The sequence below is a fragment of the Chiloscyllium plagiosum genome, chromosome 15, assembly GCF_004010195.1.
Source record: "Chiloscyllium plagiosum isolate BGI_BamShark_2017 chromosome 15, ASM401019v2, whole genome shotgun sequence".
In the NCBI taxonomy this organism is placed as follows: Eukaryota; Metazoa; Chordata; class Chondrichthyes; order Orectolobiformes; family Hemiscylliidae; genus Chiloscyllium; species Chiloscyllium plagiosum.
In genome coordinates, this window is record NC_057724.1 from 1107825 (window position 1) to 1129553 (window position 21729).

The 21729-nt window shown below is 41.8% G+C and overlaps 1 protein-coding gene across 10 annotated transcripts in view; it reads left to right on the top strand.

Annotated features, from left to right (window-relative positions):
- LOC122557037 (utrophin-like) overlaps nucleotides 1-21729 on the top strand; it is a 688507-nt gene that overhangs the window by 483027 nt on the left and 183751 nt on the right. For all 10 annotated transcript variants that reach the window (XM_043704260.1, XM_043704256.1, XM_043704261.1 and 7 more), the window contains one exon: nucleotides 18550-18818. In XM_043704260.1, the coding sequence (XP_043560195.1) occupies nucleotides 18550-18818 (269 nt within the window). The remainder of the gene's footprint in view (nucleotides 1-18549; nucleotides 18819-21729) is intronic.

Consider the following 21729-nt stretch of genomic DNA (forward strand, 5'->3'; position numbering starts at 1 on the left):
ATCTATTACAGGTTACTGAGGGAAATGAGAGAGGAAATAGCTGGGGCCGTAACAGATATCTTTTCAGCATCCTTGAACACACATGAGGTCCTGGAGGACTGGAGAATTGCTAATGTTGTCCCCTTGACTAAAAAGGGTAGCAAGGATAATCTAGGTAATCATAGACCGGTGAGCCTGACACCAACATTGGGGAAGCTGCTGAGGGATAGGGTCAATTTACATTTGGAAGAAAATGGGCTTATCATTGATAGGCAACATGGTTTTGTGCAGAGAAGGTCATGTCTTACCAAATTATTAGAATTCTTTGAGGAATTGACAAAGTTGATTGATGAGGGAATGTCACATACATGGGCTTCATTAAGGCGTTTGATAAGGTTCCCCATGGTAGACTAATGGAGAAAGTGAAGTCTCATGGGGTCCAGGGTATACTAGCTAGATGGATAGAAAACTGGTGGAACAGCAGGAGACAGAGAGTAGTAGTGGAAGGGAGTTTCTAAAAATGGAGAACTGTGACCAGTGGTGTTCCACAGGAACCCATGCTGGGACCTCTGTTGTTTGTGATGTACATTAATGATCTGGAGGAAAGTATAGGTGGTCTGATTAGCAAGTTTGCAGATGACACTAAAATTGGTGGAGTACCAGGTAGTGAAGGGGACTCAGAGAATACAGCAGAATATATGGATAGATTGAAGAATTAGGCAGAAAAATGGAAGATGGTGTTCAATCTGGGCAAATGAGGTGTGATGCATTTTTACAGGATCCAATTCAAGAGTAAACTATATGGTAAATGGGAAAGCCCTGGGGAAAATTGATGTACAGAGAGATCTGGGTGTTCGGTCCATTGTACCTTGAAGGTGGCAACGCAGATTGATAGAGTGGTCAAGAAGGCATATGTTGGGACTCAGCAAGATGGCGGCGATTCTGTAGAACTGCTGTGGACATCTCTGCCCAAGGCATACTGGTGTTTTTGTTTGCCATCCCTGGCCAACTTATGTGGTGGAATTATTAATTTAAAACCTTACAGAACACATAATTGTTAATATTTGGGAGTGGGACAGATGCCAAAGGGAAAAGGAGCAAGCAAACAGCAGCAGGGAGGATACTCCCCTACAGCACCAGGCATTCCAGAGACAGCAGCAGCAGCCTTTCCTGAACCCCCCCAGGGACCTGACAGACTCACAGGAATTGGCTGCAGCGAAGCATGAGCAGGAGAGGGTGGAGGGTCGAACTAAGGCCTCGGAAGTTGCGATGAAGTCCTTATTCAGTCAGATCCAGGTGCTGGAGTGAGAGGTGCGGGCCTTGCGAGACTATATCGACGATCTCGAAAATCAAGGTCGGAGGATAAATCTCTGAATTATCAGGCTCCCTGAAGGTGAGGAAGGTGAGCAGCCAGTCAGCTTCTTTGAAAGCTGGCTGCCAAAGTTTTTGGGCCTTCACATCGAGTTCAGCAGGCTTCAGATTGAAAGGGCATATCAGATTACAGTGCACAGGTCAGACCCAGTGCAGCCCCCCCCCCCACCCCTCGGTCCTAGTGCACTTCCATTCATATAAAGGACAAGCAATAAGTGATAGAAGCTTCCAGATCCCTGGGAAAAGATCCGCAGGCACTGTTGAACAAGGGGTCAAAAATCATGTTTTTCCCAGGATTTCTCTGCAGCTGTAATTCGAAAGAGGAAGTCCTTCAATGAAGTTAAAAAGAGGCTGAGGAACCTGGGCATCCAGTACTCCATGAGATACCCCACAGTACTTCGTTTCAGCCATGAGGACTCCGTTTATACATTTGACTCAGCGGATAAAGCCAAAACCTTTGTGGACACTTTAAAATAGACGGATTGGCGTGAAGAATACGGTTAATGTTTGTTCTCTTTTCTATCTTTCCTCATGTTTTCCCTTCCTTTTTTGTATTCCTTTCTTCCTCCCTAATAATTTCCTTTTTGGAAAGGGGGGAAAAGACTTTGGAATAAGTTGTTCCAATTTTTTTTAATAACTGGATTTTCTGATGGGAAATTTTGTGGATGTTCTTTGTTGTCTCTCTCCCTTTTTTTTTCTATTTGTTCTGCTTTTCTTTTAGTGAAGGGTGACATGAAGCCAGGGATAGATGGAGTGCTCATCCTGACTTTTTCCTTTTTTTTCTATTGATTTAAGGATCATCTCCTTGTTTTTTTTTTCTGGCCAAAATCTGGGGCACAGTCCAGATTTGAAGGAGCTGTGAAGGAGGGGATGGGTAGAGTGAGTGCCCCCTATGGACACGGGGAAGAGTCTTCCATTCAAGGTTTTATAGTTGGTTTTCTTTGTAGTTTTTTGGTAGTAATAGTTGTTAATAGTTATGATAGAGTAGTTTTTGTATATATAGCTTTTGATTCTATGAGTCTTTATTTACTTATGCTCGGCGCTTTGTAAACAGGGCTCTCCCTCCGAGGGGTTCAAGGGTCTCTGAAAGGGGATATGGCGAAGTGTCTTAGTACATGGTTCACCTGGAACATTAAGGAAAGTTATTCGCCTGTTAAAAGAAGAAAAGTGCTTTCTAGCCTTAAGAGGGAAAGGGTTGATATCGCTTTGTTGCAGGAAACCCATCTTGATGATGGGGAGCACCTGAAATTACAACAGGGGGGTTATGACCGGGTATTCTTTTCATCCTTTACTACTAAAAGTAGGGGAGTGGCGGTACTTATCCAGAAAAATCTTCCGTTCACATTATTAGAGCAGGTGAAAGATGAGCAGGGATGGTTTGTGATACTTAAAGCCCTGATACATGGGGAGGAATATGGCATTTTAAATGTCTACTGTCTTCTGGCGCATCCCCTCAAATTTTTGATTAGTGCTTTCTCTAAGCTGAGTGCTTTTGGAACACAGCACATTATTATAAGGGGGAGTTTTATTTGTCTTTTGCATCCGACAGTGGACAGGATGCCTTGTGGGTCCCCAACTATTTCTTCGTAGGCCAAGCAGGTGGTTGACTTATGCGGGGAGATGGGGCTGGTGGATATTTGAGATGTCTTCACCCTACCGGCAGGGACTTCACCTTTTTTTCAAACCCACATAGATGTCACACGAGGACTGACCTCTTTCTGGCTCCCTTGGCCCTTCTGGATTCGATTATGGGTTGTGAAATTGGGAATATAGCTATCTCTGATCAAGCGGCAGTATACTTGAAGGTTAAGGCCAAGAGTGAAGGGCTAGGTTTGCGGCACTGGTGTTTGGACCCTTTTCTCCTTAAGGATTCCAAATTTGTGGAATACCTTTTGAAGGAGTTTCAGGAATTCTTGACTATCAACTCAGGCACAGCTAGTAGTCTGTCCATGCTATGGGAGACTGCGCAGGCCTTTGCTCAGGGATTAGCTATTTCCTATTTGGCTAGCCAGAAACGACAAAAGGAGGAACAGCAGCGTCTACTTGAGACGCGGTTGAAAGCCGCGAAGGCGGCACATTTTGCGCGGCCTTTGGTGACTAAGCTACAGCGGATCATGGCCCTCAGGCTGCCTTGAATTCAATACTGACACAAAACGCAAAGAAAGAACTTGCTTTTGCTAGACAAAGGCTGTTCGAATATGGGGATATGCCAGGGAAGTATTTAGCGTACCTGACTAGGAAAAAGCGTGCTCGCCAATCCATTACTGCAATCAGAGACAGCGCCGGGGTCCTACATACGATGCTAAAAAGATTAATGAGGCTTTTCGGAGCTTTTACTCTGAATTGTTTCGGTTTGAAGGTTGCGAAGACAGGATGGCTAAAATGGAGATCTTTTTTAGGAACCTAGACCTCCCAGGGGTAACCTTGGAACAGGCCTCTCTCCTTAATGCCCTCTTGATAGTTCAGGAAATACAGGAGGCAGCTAGGCAATTTCAGAGTGGGAAAGCGCATGGCCCTGATGGACTTCCAGGTGAGTTTTATAAGAAGTTTATAGGGATTCTGTCAGGGACGATGTTGGAGATGTACAATCGCTCCTATATGCATGAATGCCTGCCACCACCTTTGACAGAAGCTAATATTTCCTTAATTTTTAAGAAGGGGAAGGTTCCTGAGGATTGTGCCTCATATAGGCCCATCTCTCTATTAAATTCAGATTTCAAGATTCTGTCCAAGATCCTGGCGCTGAGATTGGAAAGGGTGTTGTTCCATATTATTAAAGAGGACCAGATAGGCTTTATAAGGGGCCATAGGTCCTGTAATAATATTAGAAGGTTGCTGAATGTGGTCCAAGTTTGTCAGCAACGATCGATTCAAGGGTTGGTGATTTCCTTGGATGCAGAAAAGCATTTGACCGGGTGGAATGGCCGTATCTTTTTTATGTCTTAGAACATTTTGGGTTGGGTGGAGTCTTTGCGAGGTGGGTGGAGGTTTTCTATCGCCACCCTCTGGCCGTGGTCATCACCAACGGGGTGAAGTCTGGGAATTTTATGATTGGTTGGGGCAGTCGGCAAGGCCGCCCCCTCTCACCGTTGTTGTTTACATTGGTGATAGAGCCGCTGGCAGAGGCCATTCGTCAGAACGTCCACATAACTGCTCCGGAAGTGGGATCGAGGGCACACAAGATTACACTGTATGCGGATGATGTCCATCTGTTTTTATCGAACTCGATAACTTCCGTACCCCTTTTGATATAATATATCAATTCATTTGGGGCTATTTCAGGATATAAGATTAACTTTGCAGAATTGGAGGCTATGCCTTTGGGGAACCTTAAGGATGTGCCAGAAGTTGAAGGTGTCCCTAAGTTCCCTTTTAAGTGGTCACGGGCAGGGTTCCAGTACCTAGGCATTTTTATTACCCCCAAGTTTGATCTGTTATTTCGGACTAACTTTGCTCACTTGCTCGACAATATTAGGCGAGATCTCCAGAGATGGGAGGCTCTTCCAATTTCATGGCTGGGCCGAATATCTCTCATTAAGATGAATGTTCTTCCTCGTTTGCTTTATCCCATGCGTATGCTCCCTATAATGTTTCCCAGGTCAATGCCACAGAAACTTATGGGGTGGTTTGGTTCCTTTGTCTGACATCATGGGCGGCCCCTCATCAAACTTACTAAATTGCAGCTGCCTCAAGGAGGGGGAGGAGTTGATTTCCCAGACATCAGAAAGTATCAATTGAGTTCCCTGCTGTCCTTTGTCTGCGATTGGGTAGGTAACGATCTAAACTCAATATGGCTGGATATTGAGGCCTCCCAAGCAAAGTGCCCTCTTATTAACCTGTTGTTCATGGATAAGATGAGGACAGTTATGGACCACTGCCGGAACCCCATGTCATTAGTACAGTCAAGGCATGGAGGGTGATGCGTCAGAATGAGAGTTGTTTATCCAAGACTTCGCCAGTTACACCTATAGTTGGCATGTCAGGGTTCCGACCAGGAATGATGGAGTCAGGGTTCAAACTATGGGCAGCGAGAGGAGTTTCTAGTTTGGGAGATTTGTTTGAGGTGGAGGTTATGATGTCTTTTGAGCAACTGAGCTGCAAATACGGGTTACCCAGCAGAGACCTTTTCCGTTTTTTTTCAGGTTAAGGATTTCATCCAGAAGAAGACTACGCTTCTCACTGAGCTCTATAAGCGCGATACAGAGAGGTTGTTGCTATGCTCCACAAGCACCCTTTCGGCTAGTGCCTTCTATCGCCTGCTGGGTGGCATGGCCTGGCAGGATATTAACCGGTTATGTGAGGTCTGGGAGCAAGAGCTAGGAGTGGAGATCTCTTCTGAAACGTGGGAGAATACTCGAAAGATCTCAATCTGTAGTAGGACATGCGCTACACAGTTAAAAGTTCTGCACAGGGCTCATCTGGCACCAGACCATTTGGCAAAGTTTTAAAAAGGGGCATCTTCAGTGTGCCCCAAATGTAAAATAAGTGTAGGTACTCTTACCCATTGCTTCTGGACATGCCACAGGCTCCGTGTTTACTGGAGCGCTGTGGCGGGAGAGATAGGGAGGGTATTGAGGACTGAAGTCAAAGTAGACCTGATACGTCTCCTCTTAGGTTCTGGATCAGTGGTGCTGGAAGAGCACAGCAATTCAGGCAGCATCCGAGGACAGGCAAAATCAACGTTTCGGGCAAAAGCCCTTCATCAGGAATCCGAGGACAGGCAAAATCAACGTTTCGGGCAAAAGCCTGAATTGCTGTGCTCTTCCAGCACCACTGATCCAGAATCTGGTTTCCAGCATCTGCAGTCATTGTTTTTACCTCTCCTCTTAGGTCTACTGAATTTACCATCTTTAGACGGGCATGGGAAGAAACTATTTAATATTCTTGCATACTGTGCACGGAAGAATATTCTGATGAATTGTGTGTCTGAGAACCCGCCGGGCTTGCTGGGACGGCAGAAATTAAGAATGGAGCATATTCCCTTGGACTTTTTTTTACAAACATGGGTGCACCACACAACAGACTATTTTTATAAGACATGATAGCCCTACTTGAGTTATTTGGAAACAGATTTGTCAGTTGTCTTAACTAGGGCATTTGTTTAACCAGGATGGTTAGATTTGTCAAGCCTTGGGCCCTAGAGAGGGTCTCCTGAGTTAATAAGGGTATATATACAATGGTCCCGTTCCTCTGTTTGGGATATTTGCACCGAGCACAGCTGTTCTGTATTTTGTGGTTTCTTTTAGTTTTTTTTGCTTTTCTTTCTTTTATTTGGTGTTGCTTTGCACAGTGTTAGGGTTTGTTTTGTATTAGAGGGTAGGTTAATAGTTAGGAGACAGTAGTTGTATTGTAATTTGTGTTTTTTTCTTTTTATTATACTGATATTTGTTATTGATTGTATTTTTCAATAATTTTATATGTTTGTAAAGTTTAAAAAAATTTGCTAATAAATATATTTACAAAAAAGAAAGAAGGCACATGGCATGCTTTCCTTCATTGGAGGGGTATTGAGTATAAGAATTGGCAAGTCATGTTACAGTTGTATCAGACTTTGGTTTGGCCACATTTGGAATACTGCATACAGCTCTGGTTGCCACATTACCAAAAGGATGTGGATGCTTTGGAGATGGTGCAAAAGAGGTTCACCAGGATGTTGCCTGGTATGGAGGGCACTAGCTATGAAGAGAGGATGAGTAGATCAACATTATTTTCATTAGAAAGACGGAGGTTAACGGGGGACCTGATTGAGGTCTACAAAATCATAAGCGGTATAGACAGCGTGGATAGCAAGAAGGTTTTTCCCAGAGTGGGAACTCAATTACTTGGGGTCACGAGTTCAAGGTGAGAGGGAAAGTTTAAGGTAAGTATGCATCGAAAGTTCTTTACTCAGAAGGTGGTGAGTACCTGGAATGCATTGCCAGCAGAGGTGGTAGAAGCGGGCATGAGATCATTTAAGATGTATCTTGACAGATACACATGAATGGGAAGGATACAGATCCTTAGAAAATAGGCGACAGGTGTAGATTGAATTGGCGCAGGCTTCGAGGGCCGAATGGCCTGTTCCTGTGCAGCTATTTTCTTTGTTCTTTGTAGACTGTGTCTACACTCGAAGGACAAGGGTGGATCTAATTGAAGCATACAGAATACTGAATGGCCTGGGCAGAGTACATGTTGGGAAGATGTTTGCATTGGCAGGAGAGACTGGGATGCGAAGGGCATAGTCTTAGAGTCTTTTAGAACAGAGATAAAGAGAAACTTCTTCAGCCAGAGAGTGTGAATCTATGGAATTCATTGCCACAGAAGGCTGTGGAGGCCAGGTCATTGAGTATATTTAAGACTGAGATAGATAGGTTCTTGAGTATCAAGGGGATCAAGGGTTACGGGGAGAATGGGGTTGAGAAACTTATCAGCCACAATTGAATGGTGGAGCTGACTCGATGGGTTGAATGGCCTAGTTTCTGCTCCTATATTTTATGGTCTTAATGTGCTCTAGAACTTCAGCATCCCAACTGAAATCTCTAGCCACAATGGTGTTCTGCTCTGTGAATATAGATGAGAAATGCTCATTTAAGGCTTCACCTACAATCGAGATTGTGGTGCTGGAAAAGCACAGCAGGCCATGCAGCATCTGAGGAGCAGGAGACTTGAAGTTTCGGGCATAAGCCCGAATCCTGATGAAGGGCATTTGCCCAATACGTCCATTCTCCTGCTCGACCCCCTGTGCTTTTCCAGCACCACACTCTCAACTCCGATCTCTAGCATCTGCAGTCCTTACTTTCTCCTAGTTGATTCACCTTCGATCACCCGGTTCCATGCATAGATTTCTACTTTGGTCTGTAATTGGCCCCAGTCTTTCCCTGACAATCTTCTTGCTCTTAACATACTTCCCAAATACATTGGGTTTTTCCTTAATCCTACCTTTCCAAAGACCCCTTGTTACCTTGCTATTTTATTTTTTAAGTAGCCTGCCTTCCACACTCTGTGTAACTGAAGGTTGCACGCTGATTTTAATGGTCTCTTTGTAACAAATGCTTCATTCTTTTTGTTTATCAAACTCATTATCCCTTGATATCCAAGGTGCCCTGGACTTGCTTCCCTTCCCCTTCATTCTTCGAGGAAAACACTGGCCCTTTGTGTGCTATGTTTAGAAGTCTTTCCAAATGTAGATTTACCTGTGAGTAGAGCATAGAACAATATAGTACTGAAACAGGTCTTTCAGCCCGCCATGTCTGCACAGACCATGATGCCATTCCAAAACCAATCTATCTGTCTGCACCTGGTCCACATTCCTCTACTTTCTGCCTGTTCATGTGTCTGACTAAATGCCTCTTAAATGTTGAAGTTGTGTCTGCTTCAACCTCCTCCTCTGTAAACAAAAACCTTGCACACCTCATTTAAACCTACTTCTGCTCTCACTTTAAACCTATGGCCCCTAGTATTTGACATTTCTACCCTGGGGGAAAGACTCCAACTATCCAGCCTATCGTTGCCTCTCATAATTTATGTACATCTATCAGGTCAGCCTCCAATGCTGTAACGAAAATAGTCCAAATTTGTCCAACCTCTCGTTATACCTAATACTCTCTAATCCAGGCTACATGCTGGTAAACCTCTTTTGCACCCTCACCAAAATCTCCGTATTCTTCCCATTGTGTGGCAACGAGGACTGCACACAATATTCCAAATATGGCCTAATTAAAGTTTTATATAGCTACAATATGATTTGCCAACTTTTACACTCAGTGGCCTGACCGATGAAGAGAAATATGCCGTATGCCTTCTTTAGCACCTTACCAATGGTTTCCACTTTCAGAGTGCTATGGACTTGCATACCAAGGTCACGCTGTATATCAATGTTCCTAAATGTTCCTAAATTTACTGAATACTTTCCTCTTGCATTTGACCACCTGAAATGTATTACCTTACATTTGTCCAGATTAAACTCCATCTGTCATTTCTCAGCCCATCTTTCCAAATGATTATATCCTGCTTTTCCTTTGACAAACTTACCTACTGTCCACAACTCCACCAATTTTCACATTGTCTGCATACTTACTAATCAGATCACCTACATTTCCATCCAAATCATTTCTCATATAAGGCAGTTGTAATGCGATTTGTGAATTGCAGACCTTTTCTTTATAAAGCGAACTCCTGTTAGCTGTTATGCAATTCCATCCCCAGCACTAGCTGAACAACGGAACCCAGTTTCAGGATCCTCTGTCTGCAAAATGCAAATTCACTGTGTTTAGCAAAAATAGGAATGCAATCAGCTCTGCAACTTGTAACTTAGCTTGAAACTGGGAACTGTAGTCTACATTTAGAAGGAATTTTATTTCAAACTGGGAGAGAATCTTGAGGAAGACTGGATGTCCACATTGGAACCACATGGTCAGTCAGCTCGCATGCTTTCTGGTGAAAAGCTTCATGAAAGATACAGTGCTGTCGTCAGTGGTATTAGTGTTAAAGGGTTACATTTACTTTATTATTTCATTAAAATATATGATTTAAAGCCTTACTCAGGCTGTACTATCGTTTGTGTGAGGATAATGTGTTATTCTTGTTTTGGTTTTTACTGATATTTTTGGCGGTTTGCCATAACCTTGTTTTTCCCACAGGCCCCATTATTTATATTGTGTAATTTACTGTAACTCCATATTGCACGGGAATGCAACTACCGCATTATAGGAGAACTACCAGTATTACAAACAACAGAGGTCCTAATACTAATCCTTGCAGAACACCACTGGTCAAGGCCCTTGAGTGAGAAAAAAATCCTTCTATAACTACCCTTAGTCTTCTTCGACCAAGCAAAATTTGTATCTAACTTGCCAACTCACCTTGGATCTCATGTGACTACATCTTCTGGACTAGCCTACCATGAGGGACTATGTCAAAAGCTTTAGGTAGGCGGCATGGTGACAAGGTGGCGAGCACTGCTACCCCTCAGAACCAGGGACCTGGGTTCAATTTCACCCTTGGGTGACTGTGTGGAATTTGCCCATTCTTCCTGTGTCTGTATGTATTTTCTCCAGGTACTCCGGTTTCCTCCCACAATCCAAAGATGTGCAGGTTAGGTGGATTAGCCATGGGAAGTGCAGGGTTACAGGAATAGGACAGGCAGATGGGTCTGGACAGGGGATGATCTTTGGAGGGATGCTGTCGATGCGATGGACCAAATGGCTGTTTGTACACTGTAGGGATTCTGTGAACTCTATTAAATTATTTAGTCAAGTCCATGTCGACCACATCCACTGTCCTCCACTCATCAATCGTCTTTGTCATTTCCTCAAAAAAACTCAATTAAATTTGAGAGTTAAGACCTCCCCCCCCACAAAAACGTACTGTGGCACATTGGTTAGCACTGCTGCCTCACAGAGTCAGAGACCCGGGTTCAATTCCCGCCTCAGGCGACTGACTGTGTGGAGTTTGCACATTCTCCCCGTTCTTTGTGGGTTTCCTCCGGGTGCTCCGGTTTCCTCCCACAGTCCAAAGATGTGCAGGTTAGGTGAATTGGCTATGCTAATTGCCCGTAGTGGTAGGTGAAGGGGTAAATATAGGGGAATGGGTCTGGGTGGGTTGCGCTTTGGCGGGTCGGTATGGACTTGTTGGGCCGAAGGGCCTGTTTCCACACTGTAAGTAATCTAATCTCTAAAACGTCCATTCTTTTTCAAATTCAAGTAAATCATGTCCCTAAGAGTCATCTCTTAGTTTCCCTACCACTGATGTAAGACTCACCATCCTATAATTTCCTGGATTAACCCTGTTCCCCTTCTGAAGCTGTTCTCAACCTGTGTGCCACATCCTGTCTAATTTTATTGAAATTGACTTAGCAATTTAACTTCTGCACTATCCTTATGACTTTCACAATAATTTAAAGTATACTTCATCCAGACCTCCAGACTTATCCACTGCTAAACCTGCTAGTACCTCCTGTTCTCTCTCAATTTCTTGTAACGTTATCTAACCTGTACCTTTGCCTTGATGTTTATACCTGTATCATCCTTTTCCATTGTGAAGACCAGTACATGGTATTAATTGAAAACTGTATCCATGTCTTCCAGGTCCACATACAGATGATTTTTTTTATTGGTTCCTAATGGCCCTTACTCTTTCCCTAGTTATTCCCTTGCTCTTTATATGTAGTTTTAAAAATCTAGTTCTATCTGCCAGTACTTCCTTATGCATTTTCTTTGTTTTCCGACTTTACTTGTTAAGCTCCCTACTGCATATTTTATACTCCTTTAGAGACTGCCTTATTGAACCCTCTGTACCTGCCATAAGTTTTTATTTCTTAATCCTAACTTTTATGTCCATGGGTATCTATAGTTCTGTGGTCATGGTCCCACCCTTTGTCTTTATGAGAACTTATTTGTCCTGTTCTCTTGCTATTTTCTCCTTGAAAGACTCCTCCTGTTCTGACAGTTATCTGCAATGTGCTCACTTGGGCAAATCATATTTATCTTTATAAAATTAGCTTTTGCCCAGTTTCGAAATTTATTCTTGGCCCATCCTTATCCTTTTCCACTGTACTCTTAAGTCTAATTAAGGTATAGTCAGTACCTCCAAAACGCTCCCCAAAATGATTCTCCTTCCACTCGCCAGGGTTAATTTCTGAATGTTAGGTCCAGGCCTGTCTGTTCCCTTTTTGAAGTTTCTATGTCATGACTAAGAATGGATTGTCTTTAAATCAGAAGAATTGTTCCTGTTAAAGCTACAAACAGAGGTTTGATTGGTTGACCTCCCGTTATCAACTTATTTCAAGTTCAGAGAACCTCAGTTACAAGTATTAAGTCAATATTCCTCAGAGTCCATTGGAAGCTATTAGCATGCATCGGTGTTTTCATAAACCAAGCAAGATACAATTTTAGAAATTGCTGGAAAAGCTAAGCAAGAGGAAGGGTCACTCAAACCGAAACATTAAATCTGCTTTCTCTCCAGATCTGCTGAGCTTTTCCAGTAATTTCTGTTTTTGTTTCTGATTTACAGTATCGATAGTTTTTTCAGTTTTTACTTAATATACAATCTCATGGCTTGTGACACTATAGATCATGGAATCTGCTTAAGTAAACTGGCCAGTTATACTTCATTTATTTTTCCTTTGATTTATCCCTTAATTATACCTGCTTGAATGTCTGTGAGAGTGGGGGTTGAATTGAAGAACCAAGGGTTTAAGTTATGGTCATTAATTAATTAGAATACTTTTTTTGCTTAACAAAGGCCTTGCTGAAATTCATATCGATTACATCTATTGCCCTGCCTTCTTCAATCTTACTGGTCTGTAGTGGGTCTTTCCTGATGAAGAGCTTTTGCCTGAAACATCGATTTCCCTGCTCCTCGGATGCTGCCTGAACTGCTGTGCTTTTCCAGCACCACTCTAATCCAGAATCTGGCTTCCAGCATCTGCAGTCATTGTTTTCACTTACCTTACTGGTCTGTAGTTCCAAGGTTTTTCTTTGCAGCGCTTCTTGAATAAGCATACAATATTCACTACCCTCCAATCTTCAGGGACCTCACCTGTAGCTAATGATGGTGCAAATATATCAGCCAGGACTCCTGCAATAGCTTCTCTAGTCTCTTGTTAGAGTGTTTTTGATATATCTGGTCAGGACCGGGAGATTTATCCACCTTTATACATTCCAGTTTGTCCAGCACCTCCTGTACTGTGGTATGGACTGGCCCCAAGGAATCACCATTAACTTTCCTAAGTTTTGATGTCTTTCTCCACAGTAAATACAGAGTATAAATATTCATCGCGGGTCTCACCCATTTCCTGCAGTTCCACACATATTTGTCCATTTTGGCACTTGAGGGATCCTCGTCTCGCTAGTTATTCTTTTTCCTTTAATATACTTAAAGAACCTCTTTGGATTCACCGTAATCTTCAGAACCAAGGCTGTCTTGTATTCCGTTCTTACCCTCCTGATTTTCTTCTTCAGTAAATTCCTGTATCCCCTATATACCTCCTGAGATTCCCTTGATTCCAACTGCCTGTACCTGAGCCATTTTTCAATCAAAGCCTCAATATCTCTTGTCATCCAGAGTTCCCTATTCCTTGCCTTTTCGCTCTCACAGGAACGTAAGCACCTTGAACTCCAGTTATCTCACTTTTAAAAGCCTCCCACTTGCCGGAGGTCCCTTTGTCTGCAAACAAACTAGTCTAATCAGTCCCTGCTTGCTCCTGTCTAATCCATCAAAATTTGTCTTGCTCTACTTTAGAAGGTGAACCTGTGGACCAGTTTTGTTCCTCTCCATAACTATTATAAAATCAAAAGACCTATTGTAACTGCTCCCAAAGTGCTCCCCAACTGTTACCTCTGTCACCTGTTGTGCCCTATTTTCCAAAAGTATGTCGCGTTTTGCCCCAAGTAGGACTGTCGATATACTCCTTGGGGAAACTTTCCTGAATGCACTTAACAAGTTCCATCCCATCTTGGCCTTTAGCGCTCTTGCAGGCCCAGTCTATGTCGGGAAAATTAAAATCCCCTACTCTGCGTTTAGAAGGATGAGGGGTGACCTAACAGAAGCTTATAGAATACTGAATGGCCTGGACAAAGTTAATGTTGGGAAGATGTTTCCGATGGTAAGAGAGACTAGGATCTGAGGGCACAGCCTTAGAGGAAAGGGAAGAACTTTTAAAACTGAGATAAGGAGAAACTTCTTCAGCCAGAGAGAGTGATGAATCTGTGGAATTCATTGCTTCAGAAAGCTGTGTCGCCCAGGTCATTGAGTATACGTACGACTGAGACAGATAAGTTCTTAAGTATCAAAGGGATTAACGGTTACAGGGAGAAAGCAGGAGAATAGGGTTGAGAAACTTATCAGGATTGATTGAATGGCGGTGCATACTCGATGGGCTGAATGGCCTAATTTCTGTTCCTATGTCTTAGGGTCTAACCCTCTTAGTATTCATCTATTATTGTTGTTTGTGAGCTTGGATTCTAAACTGGAGGAATTATGCATAAGTTTTAAGTTTGATTTAGATATCTATATTACGTGTAAATAAGAAGGGCAAGGCATGGCTTTTAATTTAATAACTTTCCATGTTCTTTTATTAAAAATATACGTAAGCATCATGTTGTGAGTTTGTTCAGTAATTGAATACCATAGTAAAGAGAAAGAAATTGAGATCTGGATTGTCGAGTCTCACCATCAATGGATCACAGCGCTTGTAATTACAAAGGTCTATTCTGATATTATCACTAAATTCCTAAAATAAAATGGAATTTGATTCATTCAAGTTTCATACATCAATGATATTGATAATCTGTTGTAAATTACAAAATGACATAAAAGAGCCCTTCACTATTTTTCTTGTAAAGCAATCCACCATATTCAGTAGTTGAAGTGGTGTAAAACAATAGTATGTCAAGCAATGCAAGGTCCTTCTGAATCTGAGCCAAATATTTGACGTGGATCTGTAGTTAACCTCAATTCAATGAGCCCAACCTTGCATTTGTTTCCTAGATTTGGCTATTTAGGCCACCTTTCTGACAGGGGATACTTCACCATAAACAATGGGGACCAGACTAAATACAAAGCTCTTTTGTCCATGACCTCCCCTTGAGCGATGCCAAAGAAGATGCACTCGCTTTTAAATAAAATTATATTTGTCGAGTCATAAAGTCATGTAGCAAAAACAGATCCTTTGGTCCAACTAGTCCATGCCAATCATAATTCCAAACTAAACTAGACCCACCTGCCTGCACTTGACCATATCTCTCCAAACTTATTCATGTACTTACCCAAATGTCTTTTAAACATTGTAACTGTACCCACATCCACCACTTGCTCTAGAACTTCATTCCACATACGAAATACTCTGTCTAAAAAATGTTGTCCCTTATGTCTTTTTAATTTTTTTTCTCCTTTCACCTTAACATCTGTGGTGGGTAAGTTACTTGAGAAGATTCTGAAAGATAAAATATACATGCAACTAACAGGGTTTGATTAGGATTAGTCAGCATGACTTCGTAAATGAGAGATCATGCCTCGCAAATTTAGAGTTCTTTGATGAAGTGACCAGGAAGGTTGACGAGGGCAGGGCAGTACTGATATGGATTTCAGTAAATCCTTTTTATAAGGTTCCACACGGGCTGCTCTGAAACGTTAGATTGGTGGAATCTGGGGAAATGGAAAATTGCATACAAAATTGGCTTGATGGTAGGAAGCAGAGAGTACCAGTGGAAGGATGCTTGCCAGACTGGAGGCCTGAGAGTATTGGAGTGCCTCAGGGGTCGGTGCTGGGCCTATTTCTGTTTGTTATCTGTATCATTGATTTGGATGAGAATACAAGACGTGATTAGTAAATTTGCTGGTGACACTAAAATAGGTGGTATCATGGACAGTGAGGAAGGATATCAGAAATTGCAGTAGGACTTTGATCAGTTGAGGAAGTGGGCCGAGAAATGGTAAATTGAGTTTAATATAGATAAATATGAAGTCTTGCATTTTGGCAAATCAAATCAAGGTAGCAGTTTCATGGTGAACGGTAGGGCCTTCAGGTCCACAGTTCTGGTCACCTTGTCATAGGAAGAATGTTACTAAACTGGAAAGAGTGCTGAAGAAATTTACAAGGATGTTGCCTGGACTCGATAGTCTTAAGTTACAGGGAGAGATTGCACAAACTAGTACTTTTTTCTTCAGAGTTTAGGAGACTGATGGGGGGGACCTCTTAGAGGTACAAGACGATGAGAGGCATGGATCATGAGAGTGAAAGCATTCAGTCGTCTTCCCAGGATTGGGGAATTGAGGACTAGAGGACATCAATTTAAGGTAAAAGGGGAAAGAATAAAAGGGAATCTGAGGGGCAATGTTCTTACACAGAGGGTGGTATGTGTATGGAATGAGCTGCCAGCAGAAGTGGTTGAGGTGGGTACATTAACAGCATTTAAATGACATTTGGACAAATACATGGATAGGAAAGGATTAGAAGGATATGTGCCAAGAGCAAAGAAATGGGGTTAGCGTGGATAGACATTTTGGTCACCATGGACCAGTTTGGGCCAAAAGGCCTGTATCTGTGCTGTAGAACTCTATGTCTCTATGATTTTATGACCTTAAAAATATGCCCCCTAGTTTTGAAATCCTTCACCCTAGGTAAAAGACCCCTGGCATTCTCCTTATCTATACCCCTCATTATTTTAGGCGTTGTCCTAAAATAATGACTTTTTGACTTTTTCTAATTCTGATGAATGTCATTAACATCGTTTCTTTCTATGGTTGCTGCCAGAGTATTTTCTGAGCATTATTGATTTTTATTTAAATATGCATGAGCAGTATTATCGTTTGGCCTTATAATGTTTCTCAGAGCAAGTGATACAATTGAGTGTTTTGCATAATTATTTAAAATTGCTTGCTGTTTGTGACTCTTTAGAGTTTAGCAGCAGCAGTAGTTTGAATCAGTTTGAATTTTGACACCCTTCAGTATTCAAACATGTATAAGATATTTTGAAATGTTAACCTTGCCATTTGCTCCACTTACTAGGATTGGATTTGTTACAGAAGCACTGAACGCGGACATGCCAAATATAATTGGATGAACAATACGAGGCCTATCAGTCTCTTAAAACATTATCTCTATGTAATCAACATTACAACGTTAATTGACAATGAAAAATTATGTATGTGCTTCAAAAGATGAGATTTGAAACAGAGATTTATGAAGTTGTGTGGAACTATGTCTCTCGCCAACTTCATTAAGTGAGTGTCCTAGAGAAATCTTTGCAGGGTAAACTTAGGGTTTATTATCCTAGTTTGCCACTCCTGAATGATGAAAGTTGGTTTGTGTTGGATGTTCGTTTCATAGCTGTAAAAGACATTCTGAAAGGATTTTTCAAAAACTTTGTTGAGTATTGTACTTGTTTAGTCACTCTAATCCTTTTCTTTTTAAAAAAATTCCTTAGTAGTCACAAATTTCAAATACCTGAAGAATTTTATTAGGCTTTGTATTGATTCTCTCTGTTCCTCCATTAACAGTTCCACTAATTGCTAGCTCATCACAAGATTTGCCATTGATTTGTCTGTAACAAAACCTTCAATCTAATATTTTGTGAAGGGCAGGTCGTGCCTCACAAACCTTATTGAATTCTTTGAAAAGGTGACGAAGGAGGTTGATGAGGGGAAAGCGGTAAATGTGGTATATATGGATTTTAGTAAGGCGTTTGATAAGGTTCCCCATGGTAGGCTACTGCAGAAAATACGGAGATATGGCATTGAGGGTGAGTTGGAGGTTTGGATTAGGAATTGGCTGGATGGAAGAAGACAGAGGGTAGTAGTTGATGGCAAAGTTTCTTCATGGAGTGCCGAGCAGAGACTGACAGCAAAATAAAGCTCAGCAGGTCTGGCAGCATCTGTGGACAGAAATGAAAGTTAACGTTTTAGGTCGAGTGACCCTTCCTCAGAACTCGTGTCAGGTGGATATTACATCACTGTAAGCACCATAGTGACTGCCAGACTCGTCCCACGCAGACACACACAGATATACACACACACACTGATACAGAGATTTAGAGAAACTCATTAATACGCAGAAACTAATACAGACATGGAATGTCTGTCGGTATTTCTCTTGCTCCAGGGTGACCTTGTCAGCATTTCACTTGCTTTGTCTGGTGGGTGTCAGTATTTAAGTCTGTCCTCAGGGAGTGTGTGAATAGTGCACTTCCTCACAATAGTGAGTGAATCGGTATTTCTGTGTGGTGTGTGACTGTAGGACAATTTCAAAATATGCAGATACTAAACCTGGAAGAATTATAATGTTTGTGATGGACAGTGTGGAACTCCAACAGGACAGTGACACATTGGTGTAGTTTTCAGGTTTATGGCAGATGAGGATTAATGCAGAGCAGTGTGAGGTGATGCACTTCGGTAGGAAGGACATTGAAATACAGTATAAAACAGGCTGTAAGGTTAGCAGTGGTGGACTCTCCCTCTTTATGGGCATTTAAGCGGGCATTGGATAGGTATATGGAGGATAGTGGGTTAGTATAAGTTAGGTGGGCTTGGATCGGCGCAACATCGAGGGCCAAAGGGCCTGTACTGCGCTGTATTCTTCTATGTTCTATGTTCTATTACTTACCCTAGTTCCTGGAGAAGGTGCTAAGAGACCTTTTAAAGGAAAGGAGTTCAGAAAGGAAATTTAAGTTTTATAGATCGATGTCATGATGGTTGATGAATATTTGAATTTTACATTTCCAGAATCTACCCCGGAAGAGAGAGCCCAGAGAATTGCCAAAGCTGTTCGCAAACAATCAACAGAAGTGAAGGAAAATTGGGAACTGTTGAACACCCATGCAAGCAACTGGCAGAAACAGGTGCAAAAGGCATTGGAGAAACTTCAAGAACTGCAGAAAGCTATGGATGATCTTGAGGCTCATGTGATAACAGCTGAAGGGATCCGTACTGAATGGCAACCTGTGGGTGACCTGCTTATTGACTCCTTGCAGGATCACATTGACAAAGCCACAGTAAGTGCAATCACATTACCCTTCATTTATGAACAGATCTATTCAAAATGCTGCATCTAGACAATCAATAATATGAGTACTTAAATGGTATTGATTGTATGGTTGTTGACTTAATTTACAAATTAAAACTACTTCATTGAGCATGCCATCTAATTATAGTAGTACAATTGAAGAATCTATTACTCAGTGACATCAGATGAGTTATCTGCTGGTTGCAATGTTATCAGGATTAAAGGTAAAGTCTTACCAGATCATACGGCTTCTCTTTAATTAGAGAGAGAGAGAGAGAGACGACTGGTCGTGGTTTAACCTAAAGATCACCATGCCTCAGGAAGAAGATGGGTTGAGAAGAAAATCCTTCATAGAAATCTCAGCACTGCAGGAATTGAGGCTATGCTGTTGGCTTCGCTTTGTACCAGAAATCAACCATCTAGCCAGCTGAGCTTGAATAAGGTTTAGGATTGGAGATCAATTCATGCAGTTGTATTGATTTTTTTTAATGAATGTTTCTCACCAGGGTTCTTGCACAGAAAACATTTTAAAAGCATCGACTAGCTCAACTACCCAGACTAGGTCAATTTCCTGATCTCAGCTGAATTTATTGATCTCGATTGGGTCAGTATTAGGAGTTCAATACTTGGTGTGAATTCTCATTACGTTAACGAAAGGGAGATTACACCTGAATATATAAATGTTTTGAAAAGAGGATGAGACTTGAGGGATATGAGCATAAAGTGGTAAAGTTTAATTGATGTGGAGGATCAGCCACAATCATCATGAATGGTGGAGTAGGTTTGAATGGCCATGCAACAAACTGCTGCCCCTATTCATGTTTTGTGGAAATAAAGGCAAATGATCAAAGTTTCAAAAATGCTGAAACCCACATCTTTCGACAACCTCATAACATTTGATTGTGTTCAGCATATAATCACTACTGGTACCTCTCACTCCTGCTCCATCATCTCAGCAGCTCTCCTCTGCCGGAAAGGCATCTGTCAAGTGACATTTCTGAAGGACCTTCCCAAGTCTTAAAAATCGTTTTCATTTTCATGGAAACAGAATTGGCAGTGTAGAAGGAGGTTATTTGGTTTCTCACTGTCCTTTGGAAGAACTTCCCAAGTCACACACACACACACCCCCCCTCCCCTACTTTGCAATGACTTCAACCACTTATATAATCTCTTTAATGGAGTAAAACAATCAAAGGTATATCAAAAAGTATTAATGATCCCAGAATACAACTTGAGCTGTATAAGAAGCTCTTAGATCAGATGATTAAAAACTTGATCCAAGATGCTGGTTTTAAAAAGTGCTTTAAAAAATGATAAGGTGCTGAGGCCAAGAGGTGCATGAAGTCAGTTCTTGGGTTTGGAGGCTAGACTATTGAATGTGTGGCTACCAATGGTGGATCTATTAAAATCAAGGGCATGCAACAGGCTAGTATTAGAGGAGTGCAGATATCCTAAAAATGGTTGGAATGGTGGAGGTTACCAAAATAGGGACAGGCATAGCCAAGGAAGGATTTGTAAACAAAATGAGAATTTTTTAAAAGTTACTTGATCTATTACTGTTAACAATGTTAGTCAGTGAGCAAGTACTGTGAATAGGATTTGGTTCAAGACGAGACTCAGGCAGTGGAATTTTAGATGACTTCATGTTTATAGAGAGAATGTGGAACTCGAGCAGGAACGCATTGGAATAGTCAAGTCCAGAAGTAATGTAGTTCCAGATGAAGGTTTCACAACTAATGAGGATTCCTGAAGATTCTCCTGTTCCTTGGATGCTGCCTGACCTGCTGCGCTTTTCCAGCAACACATTTTCAGTTCACAACTAATGAGCCAAGACAAGAGATAGGTAGGCAGTGTTACTGAGATGCGAAAAGACGGTCTTACTAATTGCATGAACATGTGGTCGGCCGTTCGTGGGATCAAACAAAACACCAAGGTTGTGCTCAGACCAGCTTCATATTAGACAGTAAGGAGGATCATTGCAGTCAGTAGGGAGTGAATGGAGATTGGTATGGGGACCACAAACATTGGTCTTCCCAATATTTAATTGGTTTCTCTGCATAGTCCTGCAACTTCTGTCCTGTTCAAAGGGTATTACTGACAAGAAAACAAAAATTAGTCATTTGTTTACTTGTCAATATAGAACATTACAGCGCAGTATAGACCTTTCAGTCCTTGATGTTATGCCAAACTGTGAAATCAATATGTCTTGATTTTCCACTGTATTCTCCAAGTATTAACAAAACATTTGCAGGTGTTCATTTTGTTCAGTATGCTAATTGAATCATTGGAGCCTTAAAAGGACATTTCAAAATTGTAGAATATAAATTAAATTTATTTTATTGTACGATCCTTCATCAGGACTGGGGAGGGGGAAGGGGGCTGAGATATCAATAGAGGGAGGAGGTGGGGCTGGGGGACAGAGAAGTGGAATGGTGAGAGGTGCATTTAGGTAGGAGGATGCAGATAGGCATCCAACTTTTGCCATCCCATCTAAATTTCCCCCAGCCCCATCCTCCTCCCTCTATTTAATTTTCAGCCCCCTTCCCCCTCTCCAGTCCTAATGAATGGTCCTGCCTGAAATGTAGTCTGTCCTGCTCTTCTGATGCTGCTTGACCTGCCCAACTTTTTCCAGCTCCACATTTTATCAACTCTGACTTTACAGCATCTGCAGTCCTCACTATCTTGAAATTTATTTTATTGAAAATTTAAGTGAATTACATTAGGGTTTGATCAAGACAGAAAATAATTAAATGCAACACCAGGTAGATAGAATAAGTCGTGGTAAGGTGATATTAACTGGGTGTTTCTGAAGGTAGAGAACAAGGTCAACCTTTCATCCATAAGGGGGATTAGTTGCGTGGTGTAAGACACAGTCATTTAGGCATTGCCTCTGTCTTTGC